The sequence below is a fragment of the Loxodonta africana genome, chromosome 13 (genome assembly GCF_030014295.1).
Source record: "Loxodonta africana isolate mLoxAfr1 chromosome 13, mLoxAfr1.hap2, whole genome shotgun sequence".
In the NCBI taxonomy this organism is placed as follows: domain Eukaryota; kingdom Metazoa; phylum Chordata; class Mammalia; order Proboscidea; family Elephantidae; genus Loxodonta; species Loxodonta africana.
Window position 1 is genome coordinate 12,841,675 of NC_087354.1, and position 22,554 is coordinate 12,864,228.

A 22,554-nucleotide genomic window follows, 5' to 3' on the forward strand; every position below is an offset into this window, starting at 1 on the left:
AATTCCTTCCACTCCCTCCCTCCACTGTGGTGCCCACTGATCCCAGGCACAGAGCAGCCTCTTTGTCTGTCCTACCAAAACTAGATCTGAAAATAAGAATCTAATTTTAGTAACCAGGCCTTCTGTGGATGTTTCTGGAGACATCATATAGAGTGGCAATACCCTACCCGGTGTCTCCAAAAACACCCACACATACGTTTCCACCCAAATTACTGCTTAGAGGGCCCGTGGTCTCTGTCATATGGTCATTCCACTCCCACCTTAATCACAGTTCACCACTCAGTAGTTGAATGTCCAGATTCCTTTGTGGTTTTGAAATAAAGCTGTCATTTGATCCTAAGGAGTTGAGAAGGGATGGGGATTCCTAACAGTGGCTGTGTTTTCTGCACCTGCAACTGTATCAAATGCTTCTTATTTTGCCATCGTCAAGTGTGTCGCCTGTGATGGGGAAGGTGTCACAGGAACAAGCCATGGTGTGTCTAAAAGAGCCTGGCCCTTTGGAAGACCGTGCACTGGGAAAGACCAGCTCAGGAATGTTTAATGAATTAAAGAACCTCGTCTATATCTGCTAATCCTGGGTGTCTTGGGAGAGGCTCGGAAGACACAGGGCCTGGCCTGGGGCAGCTGGGACGCTGCAGGTGTAGGGGCTGATACTCTGGTTGGCGAGGGTGTTGGCTAAAACGAAACAGTGCTTCCCTAGGCCACATTGTGTCACCGAATCAGAATCAGAACACCATGAAACAACACCAGGGTTTGGCCTGGTGCACAGCTGGGCCACTTCTGGCTCTGGCTGTCTCTCACCCACCCACCCAGGCCTGCAGTGATGCCAGCCCACAGGTAAGCAGGAGCCCCGCATTGGGATTTAGGGAGGCCAAGAGGTGCCCAGCAGGTTCCAGGGAGTGAAGTGACTGATGAAGATCCTGCAGTGGAGGGAGAGCTCAGAGGCCTGAGCCATGGTCCATCGAGGGGTTCACACCACACTCTCTTGCTTTGCAGGGAAACTGAAGGAATGGAGCCTGATCTTGTACGGCACAGCTGAGCACCCATACAACACCTTCAGCTCCCACCAGTCCCGTTCACGGATGCTGGAGCTCTCCAACCCGGAGCTGGAGCCGTCCAAGGCTGCCATGTTCCCGGCCCAGCCTGAGGTCCCTGAGGAGGAGGAAGATTACACAGGTAGTGGATATGAAGCAGGGGGAGCTGGGTAGCCTCAGTGATTTTTGCTTTTCCACGGTAGCTCTTAAAATGTGGGGCTGCTCCCAGCAAGAGGTGGGGGTGAAGATTGTGTGCCTTCTCGTTCCTGGAAGTTGTAATAATGGTGGTAGTTTGCACTCACACAGCTCCTTCCACACAAGGCTCTCCTTATATTTACAGAGGAGTAACTATGCTTCAGACCAGGAAGTGTTCTCTAGCCTTCCCAGTCTGGGAAATTGAGGCCCTGTACACCCAGCCAGAGGAAGGACCTGCCCCCTAGTCAATTAGCTTCCTCTTGAGGCACCCTCTTTTCCTCAGAGGCCCCTGTCTCCCTTCCCCCCCACCCACCTACCCACATTTTGTCCTTGGACATTACTAACAGGGGCCCAGGCCACTTGGGTTATTCTGCAGAGCCAGGAAAGGAGCTGCAGTTAGCCATCCAGGGCAAGACTCCGAGAACTGTGATAGAGACCAAGGACAACTCAGGACATTCAGTCAGTAGACACCAGTGCTGCACAAGAAAGCTCTCAGGAATCTCACAGGCAGTAAAGACACCTCTGCAAACCCTGTCTTCAGCCATACCATTGCCAGGTGGCATAGGTAGCACCTGGGCTGGTCCCAGTGTACCTTGCCGGGGCCACAAAGTGCCACAGCAGCCAGCAGGGGGCTTCCGCGTCTCCAGCCACTGGGCCAGCACAGTTTTTATTAGCACGTTAGATAGAAAGCTGCTCCCTTCCCTCTGAGCCATCCTGCCCAGATTTGTGAGACTGCAGTATTTCTAGCTTGGCACATTTTCCTTAGCTGAATATTACAGCTGCATGATAAATGATGGGTGATAGCTCAGAAGATTGATGCTGAGTCATGTAACCACTTCTGGAAAAAAATAACAGAATGGAGAATTACACCAACACAGATCAAGCATAAATTACGGTTGATTCAATTTTAAATTTCTCCTTTAAAGCTGAGCACTGAATTATGTATGGACTAATCTGCTCCGTTTCCCCCTGTGAATTATAAATGGTGGCAAGATTCAGTAATTATTAATAAAGGACTAATTTTTATTTTCTTGAAAATCTGCTCTTGGCTTTACCTTGTGCACTGAAACTTCACTATAATATTACTCCAAGGTTCCATTCTCCCCGTCTTTACTGAGCATGGTGGAGCAAAGATAGGGAGCATGTCCCTGCAGTCTCGGTGCAGGTGGGACAGGTGGCCAAGTAGCAAGGGGCAGGCAACAGAGCACAGCAGAGAGCATAGGACAAGAGGGTACTCCCCTGTGAACAGCAAAGGGAGAGGACTTTAAGGAGGAGGAAGCAGCCTCATTAGATCCCAGGGCAGGTCAGGGAGGAGGGAGCAGAGGAGAAACTGGGTGCAGAGGCCCAGGGAGGGAGAAAGAGAGGACGATTCTGAAGTACAGCAATGACTGCGAACAACTTTCCAGAGCTTTAGTCCCACTCGGGAGTTTTAGTGGGCCATGCAGAGCAGGACTGCATCGGGCTGACACGGCTTACAACTCCCCTGCCAGAGCTCACCTCACAGATGAGACAGGACCTGCCCAGGCACTGAGCTGTCATGGGGACCACAGTGGAGTGGGTGCTCTCTGTCACTCTTCTTCGCCCCCTGTTCTCTGCAGTCAGCCAACCCTACCCCTGTATGTTATGGTGAGATTCCTGTGCACTGTCCTCAGATGGGCAAATGGTGAAAAAGACCCTATTAAACAGCAAATCCTTCTGTGCCTTCAGAAGTTGGCCTGAAGCATAACTGCAAAGCCCATCCCCCAGCCATTTCCTACTTGCTTTCTAACTTTTGCTGTTTGTTTATGAATTTTTTTTTAATCCTGGATTTGCTCCACAAAGGATTCACAGTGGCATTTTCAGATAACCCTGTGTCAATATAACACAGTGTACCAAGGCTCTTAGCTGGTCCATTTGCTGCAGTAATTGAGCTCCCCTTGTATGCACAGCCTCCTGTCAGGAGTGATGGGACGCTACACAGGAAGGCCGTGGGTCTTGAAGGAACTTCGAATTCATCGAGGCAAGAGGAAAAGCAGATGTAGATACAATCAGAAGACAGATCACATGTGCCCCCCAGAGAGTGAGTTGCAGCTACACAAGAAACAACACACACACGTGCTTAGGAGTAACAGGGTGGCTGGGTAGGACAGCCAGGGGTTGAATTCAAGCACGCTTCCTGGGAGACATGACTCCTGATACTTGGCTTCTCAGAAGAATCCAAGTAGAGAGGCATCTGGGGAGTTTGCCCACAGAGTTCCCCCTGCGTACCTGCGGCCCCGGGATGGGCACATTTTTTTTTTAAGTAATGTATTTTATTTAACCCAATATATTATTTCAACATGAAAAATCTTTTCATTGTGCATTAGGTGAAAGTTCACAGACCAAATTAGATTCCCACTCAATAGTTAGCACGTAAAGTGTTTCATGGCCTTGGCTTCATGTCCCACAAGGTGTCAGCACTCTCCGCACTTCCGCCCTGGGTTCCCCGTCTCCTTTCATCCAGATTTTCTACCCCTTCCTGCCTTCTCATTTTTGCTTTTGGGCAAATATTACCCTTTTGATCTCGTATAACTGATTGTTCTAAGGAACACATCTTCTCTGATGTTGTTTATTTTATGGACTTGTCTATCGTTTGGCTGGAAGGTGGTCTCCGGGAATGGCTTCAGTTCCAGGTCAGAAGGGTATCTTAAGGCCATAGTCTTAGGGGTTCCTCCAGGCTCTGTCAGACTGGTAAATCTGGTCTTTTTTGTGAATTTGATTTTTTCTTCTACATTTTTCTCCCACACTGTCCAGGACCCTGTGTTGTGATCCCAGTCAGAGTGGTCAGTAGTGGTAGCTGAGCACCATCTAGTTCTTATGGTCTCGGGGTCATGTAGGCTCCAGTTCATGTGGTCCATTACTCCGTAGAACTAATTGCTCCCTTGAGTCTTAGATTTTTTTTCACTCTCCTTTGCTCCAGGTGGGAAGAGACCAGTAGTTGTACCTTAGATGGCTGCTTGCAACCTTTTGAGACCCCAGAAGCTACTCACCAAAGAAGGAGGCAGAACATTGTCTTTATGAGCTATGTTGTGCCAATTGACAAAGATGTCCCCCTAGTCTATGGTCATTTGTCTTCGAGCGTAGAAACTTCATCCGCCAAGGTGTTTGGTAATGTCTAAGAGGTTTCCCTGACTGCCCTTGTGCGCTCTGTTGACTTATGTTAATATACGAGGAGTACCTACAATCATGTATGTAGAAATATTTACCCCCAATCCTATATCTGCCAGTGGCTGTGCTTCCTTACACCCTCCCACATCACTTGGCATAGCTACCTACCTATGTATCCATTGGTAAATTGTTAATACTGCTGTTGAAGGATTGTCAATGCTATAGTAGTTACTGTAGTTGCTCTTTATCCTTGAGTTCCTCTCAGTGTCCTCTCTTGCCTTGGTCATGTTGTGCTGACTTCTCCCATGTTGTGTATTGCCTTTCCCTTCACCAATATTAGCACGTGTCTACTATCTATTTGGTAATGTTCCTTACCTCCCCCTCCAATCCCTGATAACCATCAAATAATGGTTGGTTTGTTTGTTTTTCTGTGTATAATTCTTTCGTTGTTACTTTATAGTTGCACTCTCATGTAATATTTGTCCTTTTGTTATTGACTGTTCCACTGTATATAATTCCTCCAAATTCATTCATGTCGTGAGGTGTTTCACGGATTCGTCATTATTCTTTCCATTGCGTAGTATTCTATTGTGTGATATACCAGTTTGTTAATCCATTCATCTGTTGATAGGGACTTGGGCTGTTTCTGTCTTTTTGCTATTGTAAATAATACTACAGGGAACATGGGTATGCATATGTCTATTCATGTCAAGGCTCCTATGTCTTTAGGGTATACACCTAGGAGTGGGATTGCTGGATCGTAAAAAAATTTTTTTTTTTTTTAAGGTATTTCTGCTTCTAGCTTTTTGAGGAAGCACCGTACCATTTTCCATAGTGGTCATAGCATTTTACATTTGCACCAGCAGTGTATAAGAGTTCCAATCTCCCCACAACCTTGCCAACATTTATTATTTTCTGTTTTTTTAGTTTTGATTTGCATCTCTCTAATTGCTAATATCATGAGCATTTCTTCATATGTTTCTCAGCAGCCTGAGTGCCTTCTTTGGTGAAGTGTCTGTTTATATCTGTTACCCATTTTTTAATTGGATTGTCTTCCTGTTGTTGTTGAAGTGCTGAAGTTTTCTATAAATTTTATAGAATTTATGTCATAACCAAAAATTTTTTCCCAATCTGTAGATTCTCTTTTTACTCTTTTGCAAAAGTCTTTTGTTGAGCGTGAGTGTTTCATTTTTAGGAAGCACCATTTATCTACTTCATCTTCTGTGTGTGCATTTTTAGTTACGTTTGGCATTCTATTTATGCCATATATTAGGGCCCCTGGCATTGTCCCCGTTTTCTCCTCCATGATCTTTATGATTTTAGGTTTTATATTTAGGTCTTTGATCCATTTTTGAGTTAGTTTTTATGTGTGGTGTGAGGTATGGATCATGTTTCATTTTTCTACAGATAGCTATCCAGTTTTGCCATTTGTTGAAGAAACTGTCTTTTCCCGAGTTAATGGTCCGTTGTCGAAGATCAGCTATCCATAAGTGGATAGATTTATGTCTGGGTCCTCAGTTCTATTCTACTGGTCTACATGTCTGTTGTTGTACCAGTACCAGGCTGTTTTGAATACTGTAGGTTTGAGATCAAGTGATGTAAGGCCACCTACTTTGTTCTTCTTTAATAATGCTTTACTTATTCAAGGCTTCTTTCCCTTTCATATAAAGTTAGTGATTAGTTTTTCCATCTTATTGAAGAATGCTATTGGGATTTGGATCAGGATTGCATTATATCTATATATTGCTTTGGGTAGTATTGTCATTTTCATAGTATTAGGGCTTCCCATCCAAGAGTATAAATCTGGGAAAATTGGAAGTCGTCAAAAATGAAATGGAACAGAGGGCGGGGCCAAGATGGCTGACTAGGTAGAAGCTACCTCGGATCCCTTTTGCAACAAAGACTCGGAAAAACAAGTGAATCGATCACGTACATGACAATCTACGAACCCTGACCATCAAACACAGATCTAAAGAGTTGACCTGAGTGACAGAGACTGAGAACAAACAACCGTGGGGAAGCAGCGACTGTTTTCAGAGCCTGGAGCCAGCGTCCCAGTCAGGAAACCTTGGCGCCAGGCTTTGGACTGGGCGCAGGGGAGCTGAGCACGGCATCCTGAGATGGCGCAAACACGGGATGCAGCCCTAGCCCCCAGAAGTGACCTCGGAGGAAGCCCAGCCAGTGCACGCAGGCAGCGCAGCAATGCGGCTGACAGGAGGAGAAGTCACCAGGAGGCAGCAACTGGTTTTGGAGCCTGGAGTGCGGCGTCCCAGCTGGGGAACCTTGGCGCTGGGCATTGGAGTGGGAGCAGAGGAACTGACCACGGCTTCTGAGACAGCACAAGCACAGGACGCAGGCCCGACCCTCGGGGGCAATCTCTACCCAGCCAGCGCACACAGTCAACACGCCCCTGGGGAATCTCAGATAAAACAGTCATCCCAAGAAAGATAAGTAACTTTGTCTATATTCTGGGGTGCTACTCTCTCCTATTTATCTGAACCCTCCCCTCCCCTTCCCAGGCGGCTTCATTAACATTGGAATTTCCTGAGCCAGAGAGTGAAGTGTGCTGCGGTTTTACTTTCTTTTTTTTTTTTTTTTTGTCTTTTCCTAACCCATTCTCCTGGCCTGAGAGAAGCAGCTACAAAAAACCCAGGGACCAAAAATCCTTCCCTAATTGGACTAAAAACACAGAACTAGCTCCAGCCAAACATATGTGATCCAAAGTCTTGGGCTTTCATCCCTACAGGGAACAAGGTGGCTATTATAATGCAAAGGCAATTCTGATAGGGATCTGACTGTAATTGTTTTAGCGGATTACTGGAAAGACAAGTTTCCCAGATCTGATATCTCTGCATGTTCAACAGAGCCCTCACTGACCCACAACAGGGAACTGAGGGCTGAAGCTACCCCCAGACCACCTGGCCTCCTGCCTTAGGGGTCTAAGGAGGGTGACACCTACCAATCTGTAGAGGTTCTTGCACTGGGGGCCTAAGGTACAGCTGCAGAGCCCACCCACCAAAGTGCTTTAGGAATAGAGACACACCTACCTCACTGGCACTTGGGGGAAGACTGTCAGCATCCTGCCCCCGCCTGGAGTGTGAAACCCTGCTGCTACTAGAATCTGGTGCACACAACTATCACTGCTACTTCTCTAGGTGGATGGGTGACAGTCTGCACCACACACTTGATGACCCAAAATCAGATTCTACTCAAGAATAGCAAATGGACTCTTAGGCTTATATATCTGGTAACAGGCCAAACCAGCTGGTAATAGGACATAAGTGAGTCAAGGGCTACAATAATCAAGACAGTGCAATCTAGTAGCCCATCTAAGTATATTGAAAGAAAACAAAACAAGATAAGATTCAGTGAGCAAATATAGAATAAATCACTACAATATCTTAGAGATGGCTCAGAGATACCAGTCAATATCAAACCACATAAAGAAGCACACCATGATTGCTTCTACAACTCCCCAAACTAAAGAATCAAAATCTTTCCCAAATGAAGATGTTATCCTGGAATTGCCAGATGCAGAATATAAAAAACTAATTTACAGAATGCTTCAAGACATCAGGGGTGACCTCAGAAATGAACTAAGGCAATCTACAGAAAAAGCCAAGGAACACACTGATAAAGCAGTTGAAGAACTCAAAAAGATCATTCAAGAACATAGTGGAAAAATTAATAAGCTGCAAGAATTCATAGAGAGACAGCATTCAGAAATCCAAAAGATTAACCGTAAAATTACAGAATTAGACAGCTCAATAGGAAGTCAGAGGAGCAGACTCGAGCGATTGGGAGGCAGGGTGGGGGATCTGGAGGACAAGGGAATTGACACCAATATAGCTGAAAAAAAATCAGATAAAAGAATTTTAAAAAATGAAGAAACCCTAAGAATCATGTGGGACTCTATCAAGAAGAATAACTTGCGTATGATTGGAGTCCCAGAACAGGAAGGGATGACAGAAAATACAGAGAGAATAGTTGAAGATCTGTTGGCAGAAAACTTCCCTGACATCATGAAAGATGAAAGGATATCTATCCAAGATGCTCGTCGAACCCCATTTAAGACTGATCCAAAAAGAAAATCACCAAGACATATTATCATCAAACTTGCCAAAACCAAAGATAAAGAGAAAATTTTAAAAGCAGCCAGGGATAAAAGAAAGGTCTCCTACAAAGGAGAATCAATAAGAATAAGTTCAGACTACTCAGCAGAAACCATGCAGTCAAGAAGGCAATGGGATGAGATATATAGAGCACTGAAGGAGAAAAACTGCCAGCCAAGGATCATATATCCAGCAAAACTCTCTAAAATATGAAGGCGAAATTAAAACACTTACAGATAAATACAAGCTTAGAGAATTTGCAAAAACCAAACCAAAGCTACAAGAAATACTAAAGGCAATTGGTCAGAAAACCAATAATATCAGATACCAGCACAACACAAAGTCATAGAACAGAACATCCTGATATCAATTCAAATAGGGAAATCACAAAAACAAATTAAGATTAATTTTAAAAAGAAAAAAACGCTCAAAACAGGGAATCATTGAAGTCAACGTGTAAAAGATCACAATAATCAAAAAGAGGGACTAAATACAGGTGGCATAGAACTGCCATATGGAGAGGGAAACAAGGTGATATAGGACGATACGAGTTAGGTTTTTACTTAGAAAAATAGGGGTAAATATTAAGGTAACCACAAAGAAATACAACAACTCCGTAACTCAAAATAAAAACCAAGAAAAACATGACAACTCAGCAAATATAGAGTCAAATACTATGAAAATGAGGAACGCACAATTTACAAAGAAAAACATCTCAGCACAAAAAAGTAAGTGGAAAAATGAAATTGTCAACAACACACATAAAAAGGCATCAAAATGACAGCACTAAACACATACTTATCTATAATTACGCTGAATGTAAATGGACTAAATGCACCAACAAAGAGACAGAGAGTCTCAGACTGGATAAAGAAACACGATCCGTCTATATGCTGCCTACAAGAGACACACCTTAGACTTAGAGACACAAACAAACTAAAACTCAAAGGATGGAAAAAATATATCAAGCAAACAACAAGCAAAAAAGAGCAGGAGTAGCAATATTAATTTCTGACAAAATAGACTTTAAAGTTAAATCCACCACAAAGGATAAAGAAGGACACTACATAATGATTAAAGCACAATTGATCAGGAAGATATAACCATATTAAATATTTATGCACCCAATGACAGGGCTGCAAGATACATAAAACAAACTTTAACAGAACTGAAAAGTGAGATAGACACCTCCACAATTATAGTAGGAGACTTCAACGCACCACTTTTGGAGAAGGACAGGACTTCCAGTAAGAAGCTCAATACAGACACGGAAGTAGGAGACTTCAACACACCACTTTTGGAGAAGGACAGGACTTCCAGTAAGAAGCTCAATACAGACACGGAAGACCTAATTGCTACAGTCAACCAACTTGACCTCATAGACTTGTACAGAACACTCCACCCAACTGCTGCAAAGTATACTTTTTTTTCTGGCACACATGGAACATTCTCTAGAAGAGACCACATATTAGGTCATAAAACAAACCTTTGCAGAATCCAAAACATCGAAATATTAAAAAGCATCTTCTCAGACCACAAGGCCGTAAAAGTGGAAATCAATAACAGAAAAATTAGGGAAAATAAATCAAATACTTGGAAACTGAACAATACCCTGCTGAAAAAAGACTGGGTTATAGAAGACATTAAGGCGGGAATAAAGAAATTCATAGAATGCAACGAGAATGAAAACACTTCCTATCAAAACCTCTGGGACACAGCAAAAGCAGTGCTCAGAGGTCAATTTATATCAGTAAATGCACACATACAAAAAGAAAAATGAAATGGAACAGGTAAACGTCAATATCGTAGGCATTAGTGAGCTGAAATGGACTGATATTGGCCATCTTGAATTGGACAATCATATGGTCTACTATGACAGGAATGACAAGGAGAAATGACGTGGCATTCATCAACAAAAAGAACATCTCAAGCTCTATCCTGAAAAACAACACTGTCAGCGATAGGATAATATCCACATGCGTACAAGGAAGACCAGTTAATATGACCATTATTCAAATTTACACAGAAACCACTAAGGCCAAAAGAAGAAATTGAAGCTTTTTACCAATTCTGCAGTCTGACATTGACCAAGCATAAAATCAGGATTCATCGATAATTAGTGGTGATTAGAATTCGAAAGTTGGAGATAAAGAAGGATCAGTAGTTGGAAAATATGGCCTCGTTGATAGAAATGATGCTGGAAATCACATGATAGAATTTTGCAAGACCAATGACTTCTTCATTGAAAATACCTTTTTTCAACAACGTAAACGGCGACTATACATGTGGACCTCACCAGATGGAATACACAGAAATCAAATCAGCTACATCTGTGGGAAGAGATGATGGAAAAGCTCAATATCATCAGTCAGAACAAGGGCAGGGGCCAACTGTGGAACAAACCATCAATTAATCATATGCAAGTTCAAGTTGAAACTGAAGAAAATTAGAACAAATCCAAGAGAGCGAAAGTACAACCGTGGGTATATCCCTCCTGAATTTAGAGACCTCCTCAAGAATAGATCTGATGCACTGAACACTAATGACCGAAGACCAGACCAGTTGTGCAGCGACATCAAGGACATCATACACAAAGAAAGCAAGAGGTCACTAATAAGACAAGAAAGAAAGAAAAGACCAAAATGGGTGTTAGAAGAGACTCTGAAACTTGCTCTTGAATGTTGAGTAGCTAATGCAAACAGAAGATTTCAAAGGGTGGCTCGAGAAGATAAAGTATCATAATGACATGTGCAAAGACCTGGAGGTAGAAAACTAAAAGAGGAGAACAAGCTTGGCATTTCTCAAGCTGAAAGAACTGAAGAAAAACTTCAAGCCTCGAGTTGCAATATTGAAGGACTCTACATGGAAAATATTAAACTACGCAGGAAGCATCCAAAGAAGAAGGAAGGAATAGAGAGTCACTGGACCAAAAAGAAATGGTCGATGTTCAGACATTTCAGAAGGTAGCATATGATCAGGAACTGATGGTACTGTAGGAAGAAGTCCAAGCTGCACAAAAGGCATTGGCAAAAAAAAAAAAAAACAAGACTCCAGGAATTGTCAGAATAGCAGTTGAGATATTTCAACAAATAGATGCAGCACTGGAAGTGTTCACTCGTCTGTGCTGGGAAATTTGGAGGACAGCTTTCTGGCCAGCTGACTGGAAAAGATCCATATTCATTCCTGTTCCAACAAAGGTGATCCAACCGAATGTGGAAATTATCCAACAATAGCATTAATATCACACACAAGTAAAATTTTGCTGAAGATCATTCAAAAGCGGCTGCAGTAGTATATTGACAGGGGACTGCCAGAAATTCAGGCTGGTTTCAGAAGAGAACGTGGAACCAGGGATAACAGTGCTCATGTCAGATGGACCCTGGCTGAAAGCAGAGAATACCAGAAGGATGTTTACCTGTGTTTTATGGACTATGCAAAGGCATTCAACTGTGTGGATCACAATAAATTATGGATAACATGCAAAGAATGGGAAATCCAAAACACTTTATTTTGCTTATGAGGAACCTGTACATAGATCAAGAACAAGGGGATACTTCGTGATTTAAAGTCAGGAAAGATATGTGTCAGGGTTGTACCCTTTCACCATACTTACTCAATCTGTATGCTGAGCAGATAATCCCAGAAACTGGACTATATGAAGAAGAATGAGGCATCAGGATTGGAAGAAGACTCATTAACAACCTGCCTTATGCAGATGACACAGCCTTGTTTGCTGAAAGTGAAGAGGACTTCGAGCACTTACTGATGAAGATCAAAGACCACAGCCTTCGGTATGGATTACACCTCAACATAAAGAAAACGAAAATCATCACAACTGGACCAATAAGCAACATCATGATAAATGGAGAAAAGATTGAAGTTGTCAAGGATTTCATTTTACTTGGATTCACAATCAGCACCCATGGAAGCAGCAGTCAGGAAATCAAAAGACGCATTGCATTGGGCAAATCTGCTGCAAAAGACCTCTTTAAAGTATTGAAAAGTGAAGATGTCACCCTGAGGATTAAGGTGCACCTGACCCAAGCCGTGGTGTTTTCGATTGCCTCATATGCAGTTGAAAGCTGTACGATGAATAAGGAGGACTGAAGAAGAATTGACACCTTTGAATTGTGGTTTCGGAGATGAATATCAAATATGCCTTGCAATGTCAAAAGAGAAACAAATTTGTCTCGGAAGAAGTACAATCAGCGTGCTCCTTAGAAGCAAGAATGGCGAGATTACATCTCATAAACTTCGGACATGTTTTCAGGAAGGAGAAGGACATCATGCTTGGTAAAGTGGAGGACGAGTGAAATACAGGAAGACCCTGAGCAATGGACTGACACAGTGGCTGCAACAATGGGCTGAAGCATAACAACGATTGTGAGGATGGTGCAGGACTGGGCAGTGTTTCATTCTGTTGTACACAGGGTCGCTATGAGAACCAACTCGATGGCACCTAGCAACAACAATGTCATCGAAGCACATGGTATGTTTTTTTTTCATTTATGTAGGTCTCTTTTGGTTTCTTGCAGTAGTGTTTTGTAGTTTTCTTTGTATAAGTCTTTTACACCCCTGGGTAGATTTATTCCTAAGTATTTTATCTTTTGTTCCTTTTCAAAGTTCTCTTTGTTGATGTAGAAGAATCCAACTGATTTTTCTATGTGGACCTTGTATCCTGCCATTTTGCTGAATCCTTCTATTAGTTCCAGTAGCTTTCTTGTGGAGTGTTTGGGATTTTCTACGCATAGGATAATGCCATCTGTGAATAAGGATAGTTTTACTCCTTCCTTGCCAATTTGAATGTTCTTTATTTCCTTTTCTCGCCTTATTGCTCTCAGTAGGACCTCTAGCACAGTGTTGAATGAGAGTGGTGATAAAGGGCATCCTTGTCTGGTTGCCATTATCAAGGGAAATGTTTTCAGACTCTCTCTATTGGCTGTTGGTTTTATTTAAATTTCCTTCATTACATGGAGGAATTGCCTTCTATTCCTGTTTTGATGAGAGGTTATCATCAGGAATCGGTGTTGGATTTTATCAGATGCTTTTTCTGTGTTGATTGAGATGTTTTACTTGTGTGGTGGATTACGTTGGTTGATTTTCTAATGTTGAACCATCATCAGCATGCCTAGTGTGAATCCCACTTGGTCGTGATATAATATTTTTTGATACGCTGTTGAATTCTATTGGCAATTCTTTTATAGTGAGGTGTTTGCCTGGTTTTGGTATCAGGGTTATATGGCTTCCTAAAATGAATTTGAAAGTATTCCTTCCTTTTCTAGTATTTGGAGTAGTTTGAGTATAACTGGTGTCAACTCTTCTCTGGATGTTTGGTAGAACTATCCAGGAAGCCATCCGGGCTGGGGCTTTTTTTGTTTTGGGGGGAGAGTTTTTTTATGACCACTTCAGTTTCTTCTTTCGTTATGAGTCTGTTAAAATTTTTGACCTCAGTTTGTGTTATTTTAGGTGGGTAGTGTGTTTCCAGAAATTTGTCCATTTCCTCTAGGTTTTCAAATTTCTCGGAGTACAGTTTTCCTAATGTTCATAGTACCCTTTTTATTTCAGTTGATTCTATTGTTTTTCTTTTCTGTTTCATTTATTTCTTCTCTAATTTTTATTATTTCATTTCTTCTGGCGACTATGGGCTTCTTTTGCTGCTCTCTTTCTAATTGTTCAAGTTGTAAGGTTAACATTATGATTTTTGCACTTCTTTTTTGATGTGTGCATTTGTTGCTATAAATTGACCTCTGAGCACTGTTTTTGCTGTGCCTCCAAAGATTTTGGTATGTTGTGTTTTCATTCTCATTTAATTCTAGGTATTTGTTAATTTCATCTTTGATTTCTTCTATTATTCAGTAGTTTTTAAGAAGGACGTTATTCAGTTTTCATCTATTAGATTTTTTTACTTGCTCTTCCTGTTATTGATTTCTATTTTTCTAGTGTTGTAATCAGAGGAGATGCTTTCTATTATTTTGATGTTTTTGAATTTGTTGAGGCTTGCTTTGTGGCCTAAAATGTGGTCTCTTCTGAAGAATGACCCATGAGTATTAGAGAAGAATGTGTATTTTGCCGCTGTTGAGTGAAGTGTTCTGTATGTGTCTATAAGGTCAGGTTGGTTGATTTTGGTAGTTAGCTCTTCTCTGTCTTTTTTGAGCTTCTTTCTAGTTGGTCTGTCCTTCCCCAAGAGTGATGTGTTAAAGTCTTCTAGTATTGTGGAAGTGTCTGTTTCTCTTTTCAGTGCCGTTAGAGTTTGTTTTATGTATTTTGGAGCTCTGTCGTTGGGTGTGTATATATCTAATATGTTTATGTCCTCTTGGTGAATTGACCCTTTTAATCATATAATGTCCTTCCTTGTCTTTTATGATAGATTTTGCCTTATAGTGTATTTTATCAGAGATTAATATTGTCACACCTGCTCTTTTTTGGTTATTGTTTACTTGATATATCCTTCTCCATCCTTTAAGTTTTAGTTTACTTACATCTTTGTGTCTAAGGTGTGTCACTTACAGATGGCATAACAATGGGTCATATTTTTTTAATCCATTCTCTCACTCTCCATCTCTTTACTGTTGCGTTTAGGCCATTGACATTCCATATGATTATCGATAGGTATGAATTTATTACTGTCATTTTGTTTTTTTGTTTGTTTTTTATGGTGTTGACTGTTTCTTCATTCCACTTAATGTTCTGTGCTAAGTACTTTTTGATTGTGGCTTTTCTTTTCATTTCCTTCATTGTTGTTGGTTTTGTGTATACTGAGTCTTTATGATTTTCTTCTTTTATTTTGATGGGTAGGTTTGTTAACTTTCTTAGTGGTTGCTGTGAAATTTACCTTTATCTTCCTAAGTTTAAAGCAGTCATTTATTTCTTGATGTTGCCTTGACTTCCTCTTCCTTTGGAAGTTCTAAACCTATACCATTTGTGCACCCCTTATGTTTTGAAGTTGTTGTCAATTAAGATCAACATCTCTGGTTCCCTAGCTTTATTTTTGAGAGTTCTTTATCTGTTTTGATACCTGGTTGATATTGTCATGTATTTTAATCTCAAGTTGTTGTCTGGTGTTGTTAGTTTTCTGTCTGAAGGACTTCTTGTAACAATTCTTAAAAAGTTGGTCTGGTTTTTACAAGTTTCCTTGATTTCTGTTTATCTGGAAATGTCCTAATTTACCATCACATTTCAGGGACAATTTTGCTGGATATAAAATTCTTGTTTGGTGATTTTTTTTTTTTTCTGTATGTCATCTCATTGCCTTCTTCTCTGCCTGGTTTGTGCCAAGTAATCAGAGTTTAGTCTTACTGATGCCCGTTTGTAGGTGACTTTTCATTTTTCCTGAGCTGCTTTTAGGATTCTGTCTTTGGTTTTGGAAAGTTTGGTTATGATATGTCTTGGTGTTCTTTTGGAATCTATCCTGTATGGGGTTTGTTGTGCTTCTGGGATGGTTATCTCCTCATCTTTCATGATATTAGGGAAGTTTTCTGTCAGCAAATCTTCAATTCTCTCTATGCTTTTTGTTGTTTCCTTCCCTTCTGGGATTCCAATCATGCTTAAGTTATTCCTCTTGATAGTGTCCCACATAACTGTTAGTCTTTCTTCATTTTTCTTCTTTCTTTTTTTTTTGTTGGTGTTCCTTGAACAGATTATTGTCGAGGGATTTGTCTTCTATCCTGCTGATCCTGTCTTCCAATGTTTCAAATCTATTCCCATGACTTTCTACTGAGTTGTCTATTTCTGAAATTTTATTGTTAAGCTTCTGGACTTCTACTTGCTGTTTTTGTATGCTTTTCAATTGTCTGTTTATTTTGCCGTTTTGTTCTTGTATTGTTTTCCTGAATTCTTCTAATATTTTGTCTGTGTTTTCCTTGTTTTTGTATGTTGTTTCCATAGTTTCATCTGTTTTCCATGATTTTATCTGTGTTGTCCTTGATTCCTTTGAGGACCCTATACATAAGTCTTTTGAATTCCTTATCAGGGAGCTTCATTATATTTTCCTCAGGGAGGTTTTCTGGTTCTTTATTTTGGTCACTTGCCAGGGTCATCTTGCCCTGCTTCTTTAGGTGGTTTGCTATTGTCTGTCATCTCTGGGACATTAAGGAGTTACTGTATTTGTTTTTTAATTGTATAATTGTTTGCTGGGTCCTGTTTTTTGTTTTGTTTTGATGATTCCTGGAAGGCGTGGCTAGCATGATGCTCTGGTTGCTGAACTGGCCATGCTGGAGTGCTCCCAACCTGCCACTGCGAGTGGGACAGTAGGTAGGTGTGGAAGCTCAGGTCTCTACTTACTGGTCTTGCAGGCCATTTGAGGGTGGGTTGGTGGGGCTTTAGCCTTCGTCTGTCTTAGGATCAGTGGTACAGGAGCAGGTAGTAGTGCTTTTCTTGCAGGTAGAGGGGCCAGTGTGGTAGGTGTAGCAGGCGAGTAGGGGCGTGGTTGTCATCTCTCGCCGGTTGGAGGGAGAGGTGTGGGTGCTAAAGGAGTGCAGCAGATGGACTCATGTGCAGTCCCAATACCTCCACCTCCTCCTGGGCAGGGAAAGGGAGGAAAGAGAAAAGGCAGGTGCGTGCTCAGTCACACTGCATCTGCCTGTCAGTGGGCAGGGAGAGGGAGGAAGGCGTAGGGTCCAGATATATACACACTTGCTCTGCTTTCACTTCACACTGGGCAGGAGGAGAAAGGAAAGGGCCTCGAGGGGGTGCACGTTCAGTCACAGCTCCTCCACACATCACTGGGCAGGTCAAGGGAGGGAGTCATGCTGCGCAGATGCATACACGGTAGCGCCAGTCGTGCTGTGCCGATGCATACACGGTAGCACCAGACGGGGAGGAAGGAAGGGGCTGCAGGTGGATGAACATGCAGTCGCATCTCCTCTGCCCCTCAGCAGAGCAGCAGGCCGACTCTCTCACTGTCTTCCCACTGACCACCACCAGGCCCTTGGGGAGGTATAGGCGGCAGGCAGGTGTGCACACAGGGTTTGCCTAGTCTCACTCGTTGGGTGGGCAAGGGTGGGTAGTGGATGGCACTGGGTAGAGTAGGGGAAAAGCGGAGAGGCTTGTGTTGTGGTCCCCCGGTCAGGCAAGGTGGTTGGGGTATGGGATCCTCTGCCATCTCCAATCAGGAGGATAGGGTGAGGAAGAGTGAACCCACCCCCCCCCCCACCGGCTAGTATACACGGGTGCTGGAGCACCTTGTGTCCACTGCAGCCAGCGAGTGGGACCTGTCCCCTCTCGAGTTTGGGGGAGGTCTGCCCAGGGACCAGTTGGGTGGGAGACCTCCTGCCGACACTCCGCGGGTCCACCACCTCATGTGCACCACTCACCCCTCAGGTCAGGGGCCACCACTCCTGAGTATCTCTGCTTCTGGCTCCTGGCTCCTTCCCTGGCTCTGCTTCTTTCCGTGTGTGTCTACAGAGTTTCTCTGTCCCTTTTGGAAAAGTCATGAAGTTGCCTTGCTATTTTCTTCACCAGGGGTCTCTACCAGCTTTGTCCTAAGATGGCTGAGCAACTCTGTTCCATGTTACTCTTCGTTCGCTGCATTCACTCATTTTTTCCTTCCAGTCGTTGTTCCAGTCAGTTCTTAAATCTCCTTTTTTGATGTACAAGGTTCCCAGATTGTTATGTGCTTCTGTCTCACTTGGTTTTTCGGGTTTTGGTACAATGAGACATTATGGTGCGTGTGACTAAGCTACTATCTTAGTTCCAGGATGGCCATGTTTAACCCAGTCTTTGCAGCATGGTGCTGGGTCACCTTCTGCTCTTGCTGTTGTGTGGCCCCAGCCTTGTAGAAGGCATCCACTCATCATTATTGACAAAATTCTCTTCCGCAGACCCCAGAGACAGGGGAAGAGAATGGACTGAGGATGAGGTCCTCACACACACGGAGGGAGGGGAGCCTGTAAAAACACTCCTGACAGATCGTGGGCCACTAGCTGGAAGCCTGCCCCAGACCCCTCCCAGGCCATCCAGTCCTGGGGAGAAAGCATTCTGTGTGCAGATGGTTCCTTCTTTCTGTCCCCTCTCCTTTCATCCATTCACTCATCCTTCCATCATTTGGCAGATGCTCACGTGATTCTAGGAGCTGGCTACAGCAGTGAGCAAACTGGACAAAACCTGCTGTGCCTGTAAGGATTGAGGACATTGGTCTCTCCTCCCTGTGCCCCCAAAACCATTCACTGTTATCAAACAGATGGAGCCCTATGGAGCAAGTACGGTGGGGGGAAGGCTGGAGGGTTGTTGGTCACCTGTGTCATCGAGGTCACTGCAGGGCCAGAGCTCAGTGCCCAAGTATGTGTGTTTTCGGCTCAATGGGTAATTAAACACCAAAGTGCAGTGCCGCAAGGCATTTCCGTGGATACCTCCATAGATGGTCTGGCATGAAGTCAAGCAAGAACCAAATCTGCTGAAATGAGTGGAGATGAGAGTTAGCCAATTCTTATCTGAAACAGAATGGAGCCAAAAAGTTGCAGAGGGTGCTCGGAAGCAGGGAAGGTTGGCTCAATGACAAGTTTGGAAATGGTGAAAATGTGTAGTAGAACATAGAACTTGAGCGTGGACTCCATTGCCCCTGCCAACCCAAGGCCAGGGAGATGGGTCTAGAGCACTGAGAGGCGTTTGCAGTGGGGGGCAGGACAGGAGGACACAGAAAGAACACTCTGGAAACATCAACAACGGTGAACCTTCTGGGAGGGGAGCAAAACACAGTGGCTATAACGTCAGCAAGGTCTATAGGCTCTTAAAAATGAACGAAGGAGGCATCGTGCAGCTCAGCAAAGAGGCCCATTATGGGCAGCAGAGAGTGGGGGCTTTTTCTTTCCCTCACATCCCCCGTGAAATCCTGGTGGCCAGCAATTGCCTACTCTTTGCTTCTGAACTCATGTCCCACCCGCTCCAACAACTAAAACTTTTGTACGTTATTTTTCTTCCAAAGGCTCAAAAGCCTTGACAATGTACATTTAAGCCCTCCCTATACCTTTTCTCCAAAAAAAAAAAAAAAATTTTTTTTTTTTAATACCTATCGAGGAAACCCCGGTGGCATAGTAGTTAAGTGCTACAGCTGCGAACCAAAGGGTCGGCAGTTTGAATCCACCAGGCACTCCTTGGAAACTCTATGGGGCAATTGTACTCTGTCCTATAGGGTCGCTATGAGTCAGAATCGACTTGACGGCACTGGGTTTGGTTTGGTTTTGGTTTATACCTATCAAGTGGAGCTATCCATTCAGTGAGGTGATAAGGTTTTCCTGACCCGCTTACCTGGTTTAGGAGGGCCAGGTGGCCAAGTCAGGCAGGAGGACCCTACCTCAACACCAGCTTTGGTAGGTCATGGTCCAAGCAGGAGTCTGTGTTCTTCAGAACCCTGAGCCTGGCTACAAACAGTGCCCCAGCCACCTCAAGGGGGTGAGAAGTTTAAAACAGGGCTCCTCCCTGTGGCATACTAGATGGAAGAACCTAGAGGGGCAAGGTTTGTAGAGTCCACTGAGCCTTTCTGTGTTTCTCTCCATCACTTCCTCCACAACACAGGCCCCAGAGTTAGGATTTGGGGACCAGAGGGGGCTCCAGGGCCCACCACTGAGGGCTAGAGGTGAAGGAAGCTAAAAAGGAGGTCTGCTCAAAAGCAGACAGCCCAGGCAGCTGCCCCTGTCCAGGCACGAAGCAACCCCACACGTGCTCAGCACAGCCAGGGGGCAGCACAGCCAGGGCGTCCTGAACACAGGAACATTCACACTCACCCCCACCACCCAGGCAGGGCCTTCTCTGCCTCATTCATGTCAGATGATCAGTGCTTGGGAGCAGCTACCTAACTCCCTGAACACCCCATCCTGGCTGCTTTATCCTGCACAGAAGTACATCAGAGGACCTGACCATCCCAGCACAGTGACTGGCTCTGCCTTGTCATCACAACCTTGTCTTTGAGCTCTCACGATTCTGTATCTTCACTGACCTTGGTCCCTACCCACCCCCTCCCCCTTGGCTATTTGACTTGCTCTCATGGAATCCCTGCGTGCAGTGTTCCGACGCCAACAGAGATCCCGCACTGGGCCCAGCCTGCACCTGCCATCAGGTCCTGTGGGGAGGGCTCCTGTGCAAGGCTCTGCCTTCTAGCTCGCTGGGTCAGATGCACTGTCCCCATGGAGAGCTCACTTCTGGGTAAGAGTGCATCTTTAGGGATAAAAGGAAATCCTTGTCTCTTTAAGGTGCGTGCCATCCAGAGTGTGGTGACAAAGGCTGCGATGGCCGCAACGCAGACCAGTGCTTGAACTGTGTGCACTTCAGCCTGGGGAGCACCAAGACTGGCAGGTAATGGGGGAGGGACAGGCAGGGCTTCCACTGCATGCCCCTGGGCCCCACCCAGCTGTGACCTTAGCCCCCCACAACCTGATGCACCAATTCAGAATACATGTAGCACCCTAGACAGGAAATCTTGTTGAGGCTTTGGGCTTAAAATTTTTCTAGTAACTTTTTGTTGTCATCACAAAAGGCATATATGTCCATCACAGAGAAATTAGGAGCTGTAGCATTTTGATGTCTGTATTTATAAATCTTTTTCTATCCATCTTTGTTAAACAAAAATGAGATTTTCTTAGTCTCCTAGAGCTTCCGTAACAGAAGGACCACAAAGTGAGTGACTTATAAGAACACAAATTTTTTTTAACATTTTATTGTGCTTTAGGTGAAAGTTTACATATCAAATTAATTTTCCAATCAGTAATTCTTAACACAAATTGTTTCATGACCTTGGTTGCAATCCCCACAGTGTGTCAGCACTCTTCCCATTTCCTCCCTAGGCTCCCCGTTTCCATTAGTCGGTTTTTCTGTCCCTCCCTGTCTTCTCATCTTTGGATTTAGGCAAATGTTGCCCTTCTGGTCTTGTATAGTCGATTGTTCTAAGCAGCACATTCTTCCCGGGTGTTACTGTTTATTTTATAGTCTTGTCTATTATTTGACTGAAAGGCAGCCTCCTGGAGTGAGTATCTATAGCTTCATGTTGGAAGGTTGTCTTAGGGCAGTAGTTTTGGGGGTTCCTCTAGTCTCTTTCAGACCAGTAAGTCTGATTTTTTTTTTTTTTTTTAATTTGAATTTTGTTCTGTGTTTTTTACCTGTTCTAACCAGAACCTTCTGTCGTGATCCCAGCCAGAGAAGTGGGTAGTGGCAGCGGGGTATCATCCACTTCTTCTGGTTTCAGGTTACAGGAAGCTGTGGTTCATGAAGGCTATTAGTTCTTTGGATTAATTGCTTCCTTGAGCCTTTGGTATTCTTCGCTCTCCTTTGCCCCAGGTGGGAAGAGACCAATAGTTGCTTCGTAGATGGCCACCCACAAGCTTGTAAGACCCCAGATTCTGCTCGCCAGGCTAGGATGTAGAACATTGTCTTTATGAACTGTGTTTCGTCAGTTGACCTAGATGTGCCACAAGACTATGGTCCTTAACCTTCATGTCCAGTAGTTCAGCCCTGATGTCTAAGTAGTTTCTGTAACTGTGCCCCCATATGCCCGGTTTTATATGAGTACACATGCAGCATTTACAGTACCCACGACCTAAGACCAGATATTTATTGCCTCACAGTCTGGAGGCTGGAAGTCCAGATCAGGGTATCAGCTGTGTCAGTTTTTTCTGGGGGTTCCGTGCCTCCCTCCTAGCTCCTGGTAGCTGCCAGCGGCAATCCTTGGCCTTCCTTTGCTGCTTGTGAACACGTCTTCACGTGGGTTCTTCCCCCTGAGTGTGTGCCTGTCTCCATGTCTGTCCTCTTTTATAAACACCACTCAGAAGCAGGGGCAGATGACCCAGTAGGCAAGGTAAGCACAGTGCTTACCTTGCTTACCAGACCATCTGTAGTGAACAGTTTCACATTTTTTCATATCAGAGATTCTGTTTCCAGGTATGGCCAGGATCAGTCTCTCACCCACCCCCACAGCACCTTTCCAGAGAATCAAAGTCCCTTTCAAATTTACAATCCCTGACGGGGACAGATGACCCAGTAAGCAAAGTAAGCATGGGCTGACTTGCTCTTACTTACTAACCTGTAGTGAAATTGTTCCTACAGATGATCTGATAGGCAAGGTAAGTGCTGGATAATCTGTCCCTCCTCAGAAGGGATTAGGT

General features: G+C 43.8%; 1 protein-coding gene across 1 annotated transcript in view; it reads left to right on the forward strand.

Moving 5' to 3' along the window:
* Window positions 1–22,554, forward strand: part of PCSK6 (proprotein convertase subtilisin/kexin type 6) — a 267,283-nt gene that overhangs the window by 220,433 nt on the left and 24,296 nt on the right. Inside the window, exons 14-15 of the mRNA XM_064296238.1 lie at window positions 997–1,176; window positions 20,650–20,752. Coding sequence (XP_064152308.1) covers window positions 997–1,176; window positions 20,650–20,752 — 283 coding nt within the window. The remainder of the gene's footprint in view (window positions 1–996; window positions 1,177–20,649; window positions 20,753–22,554) is intronic.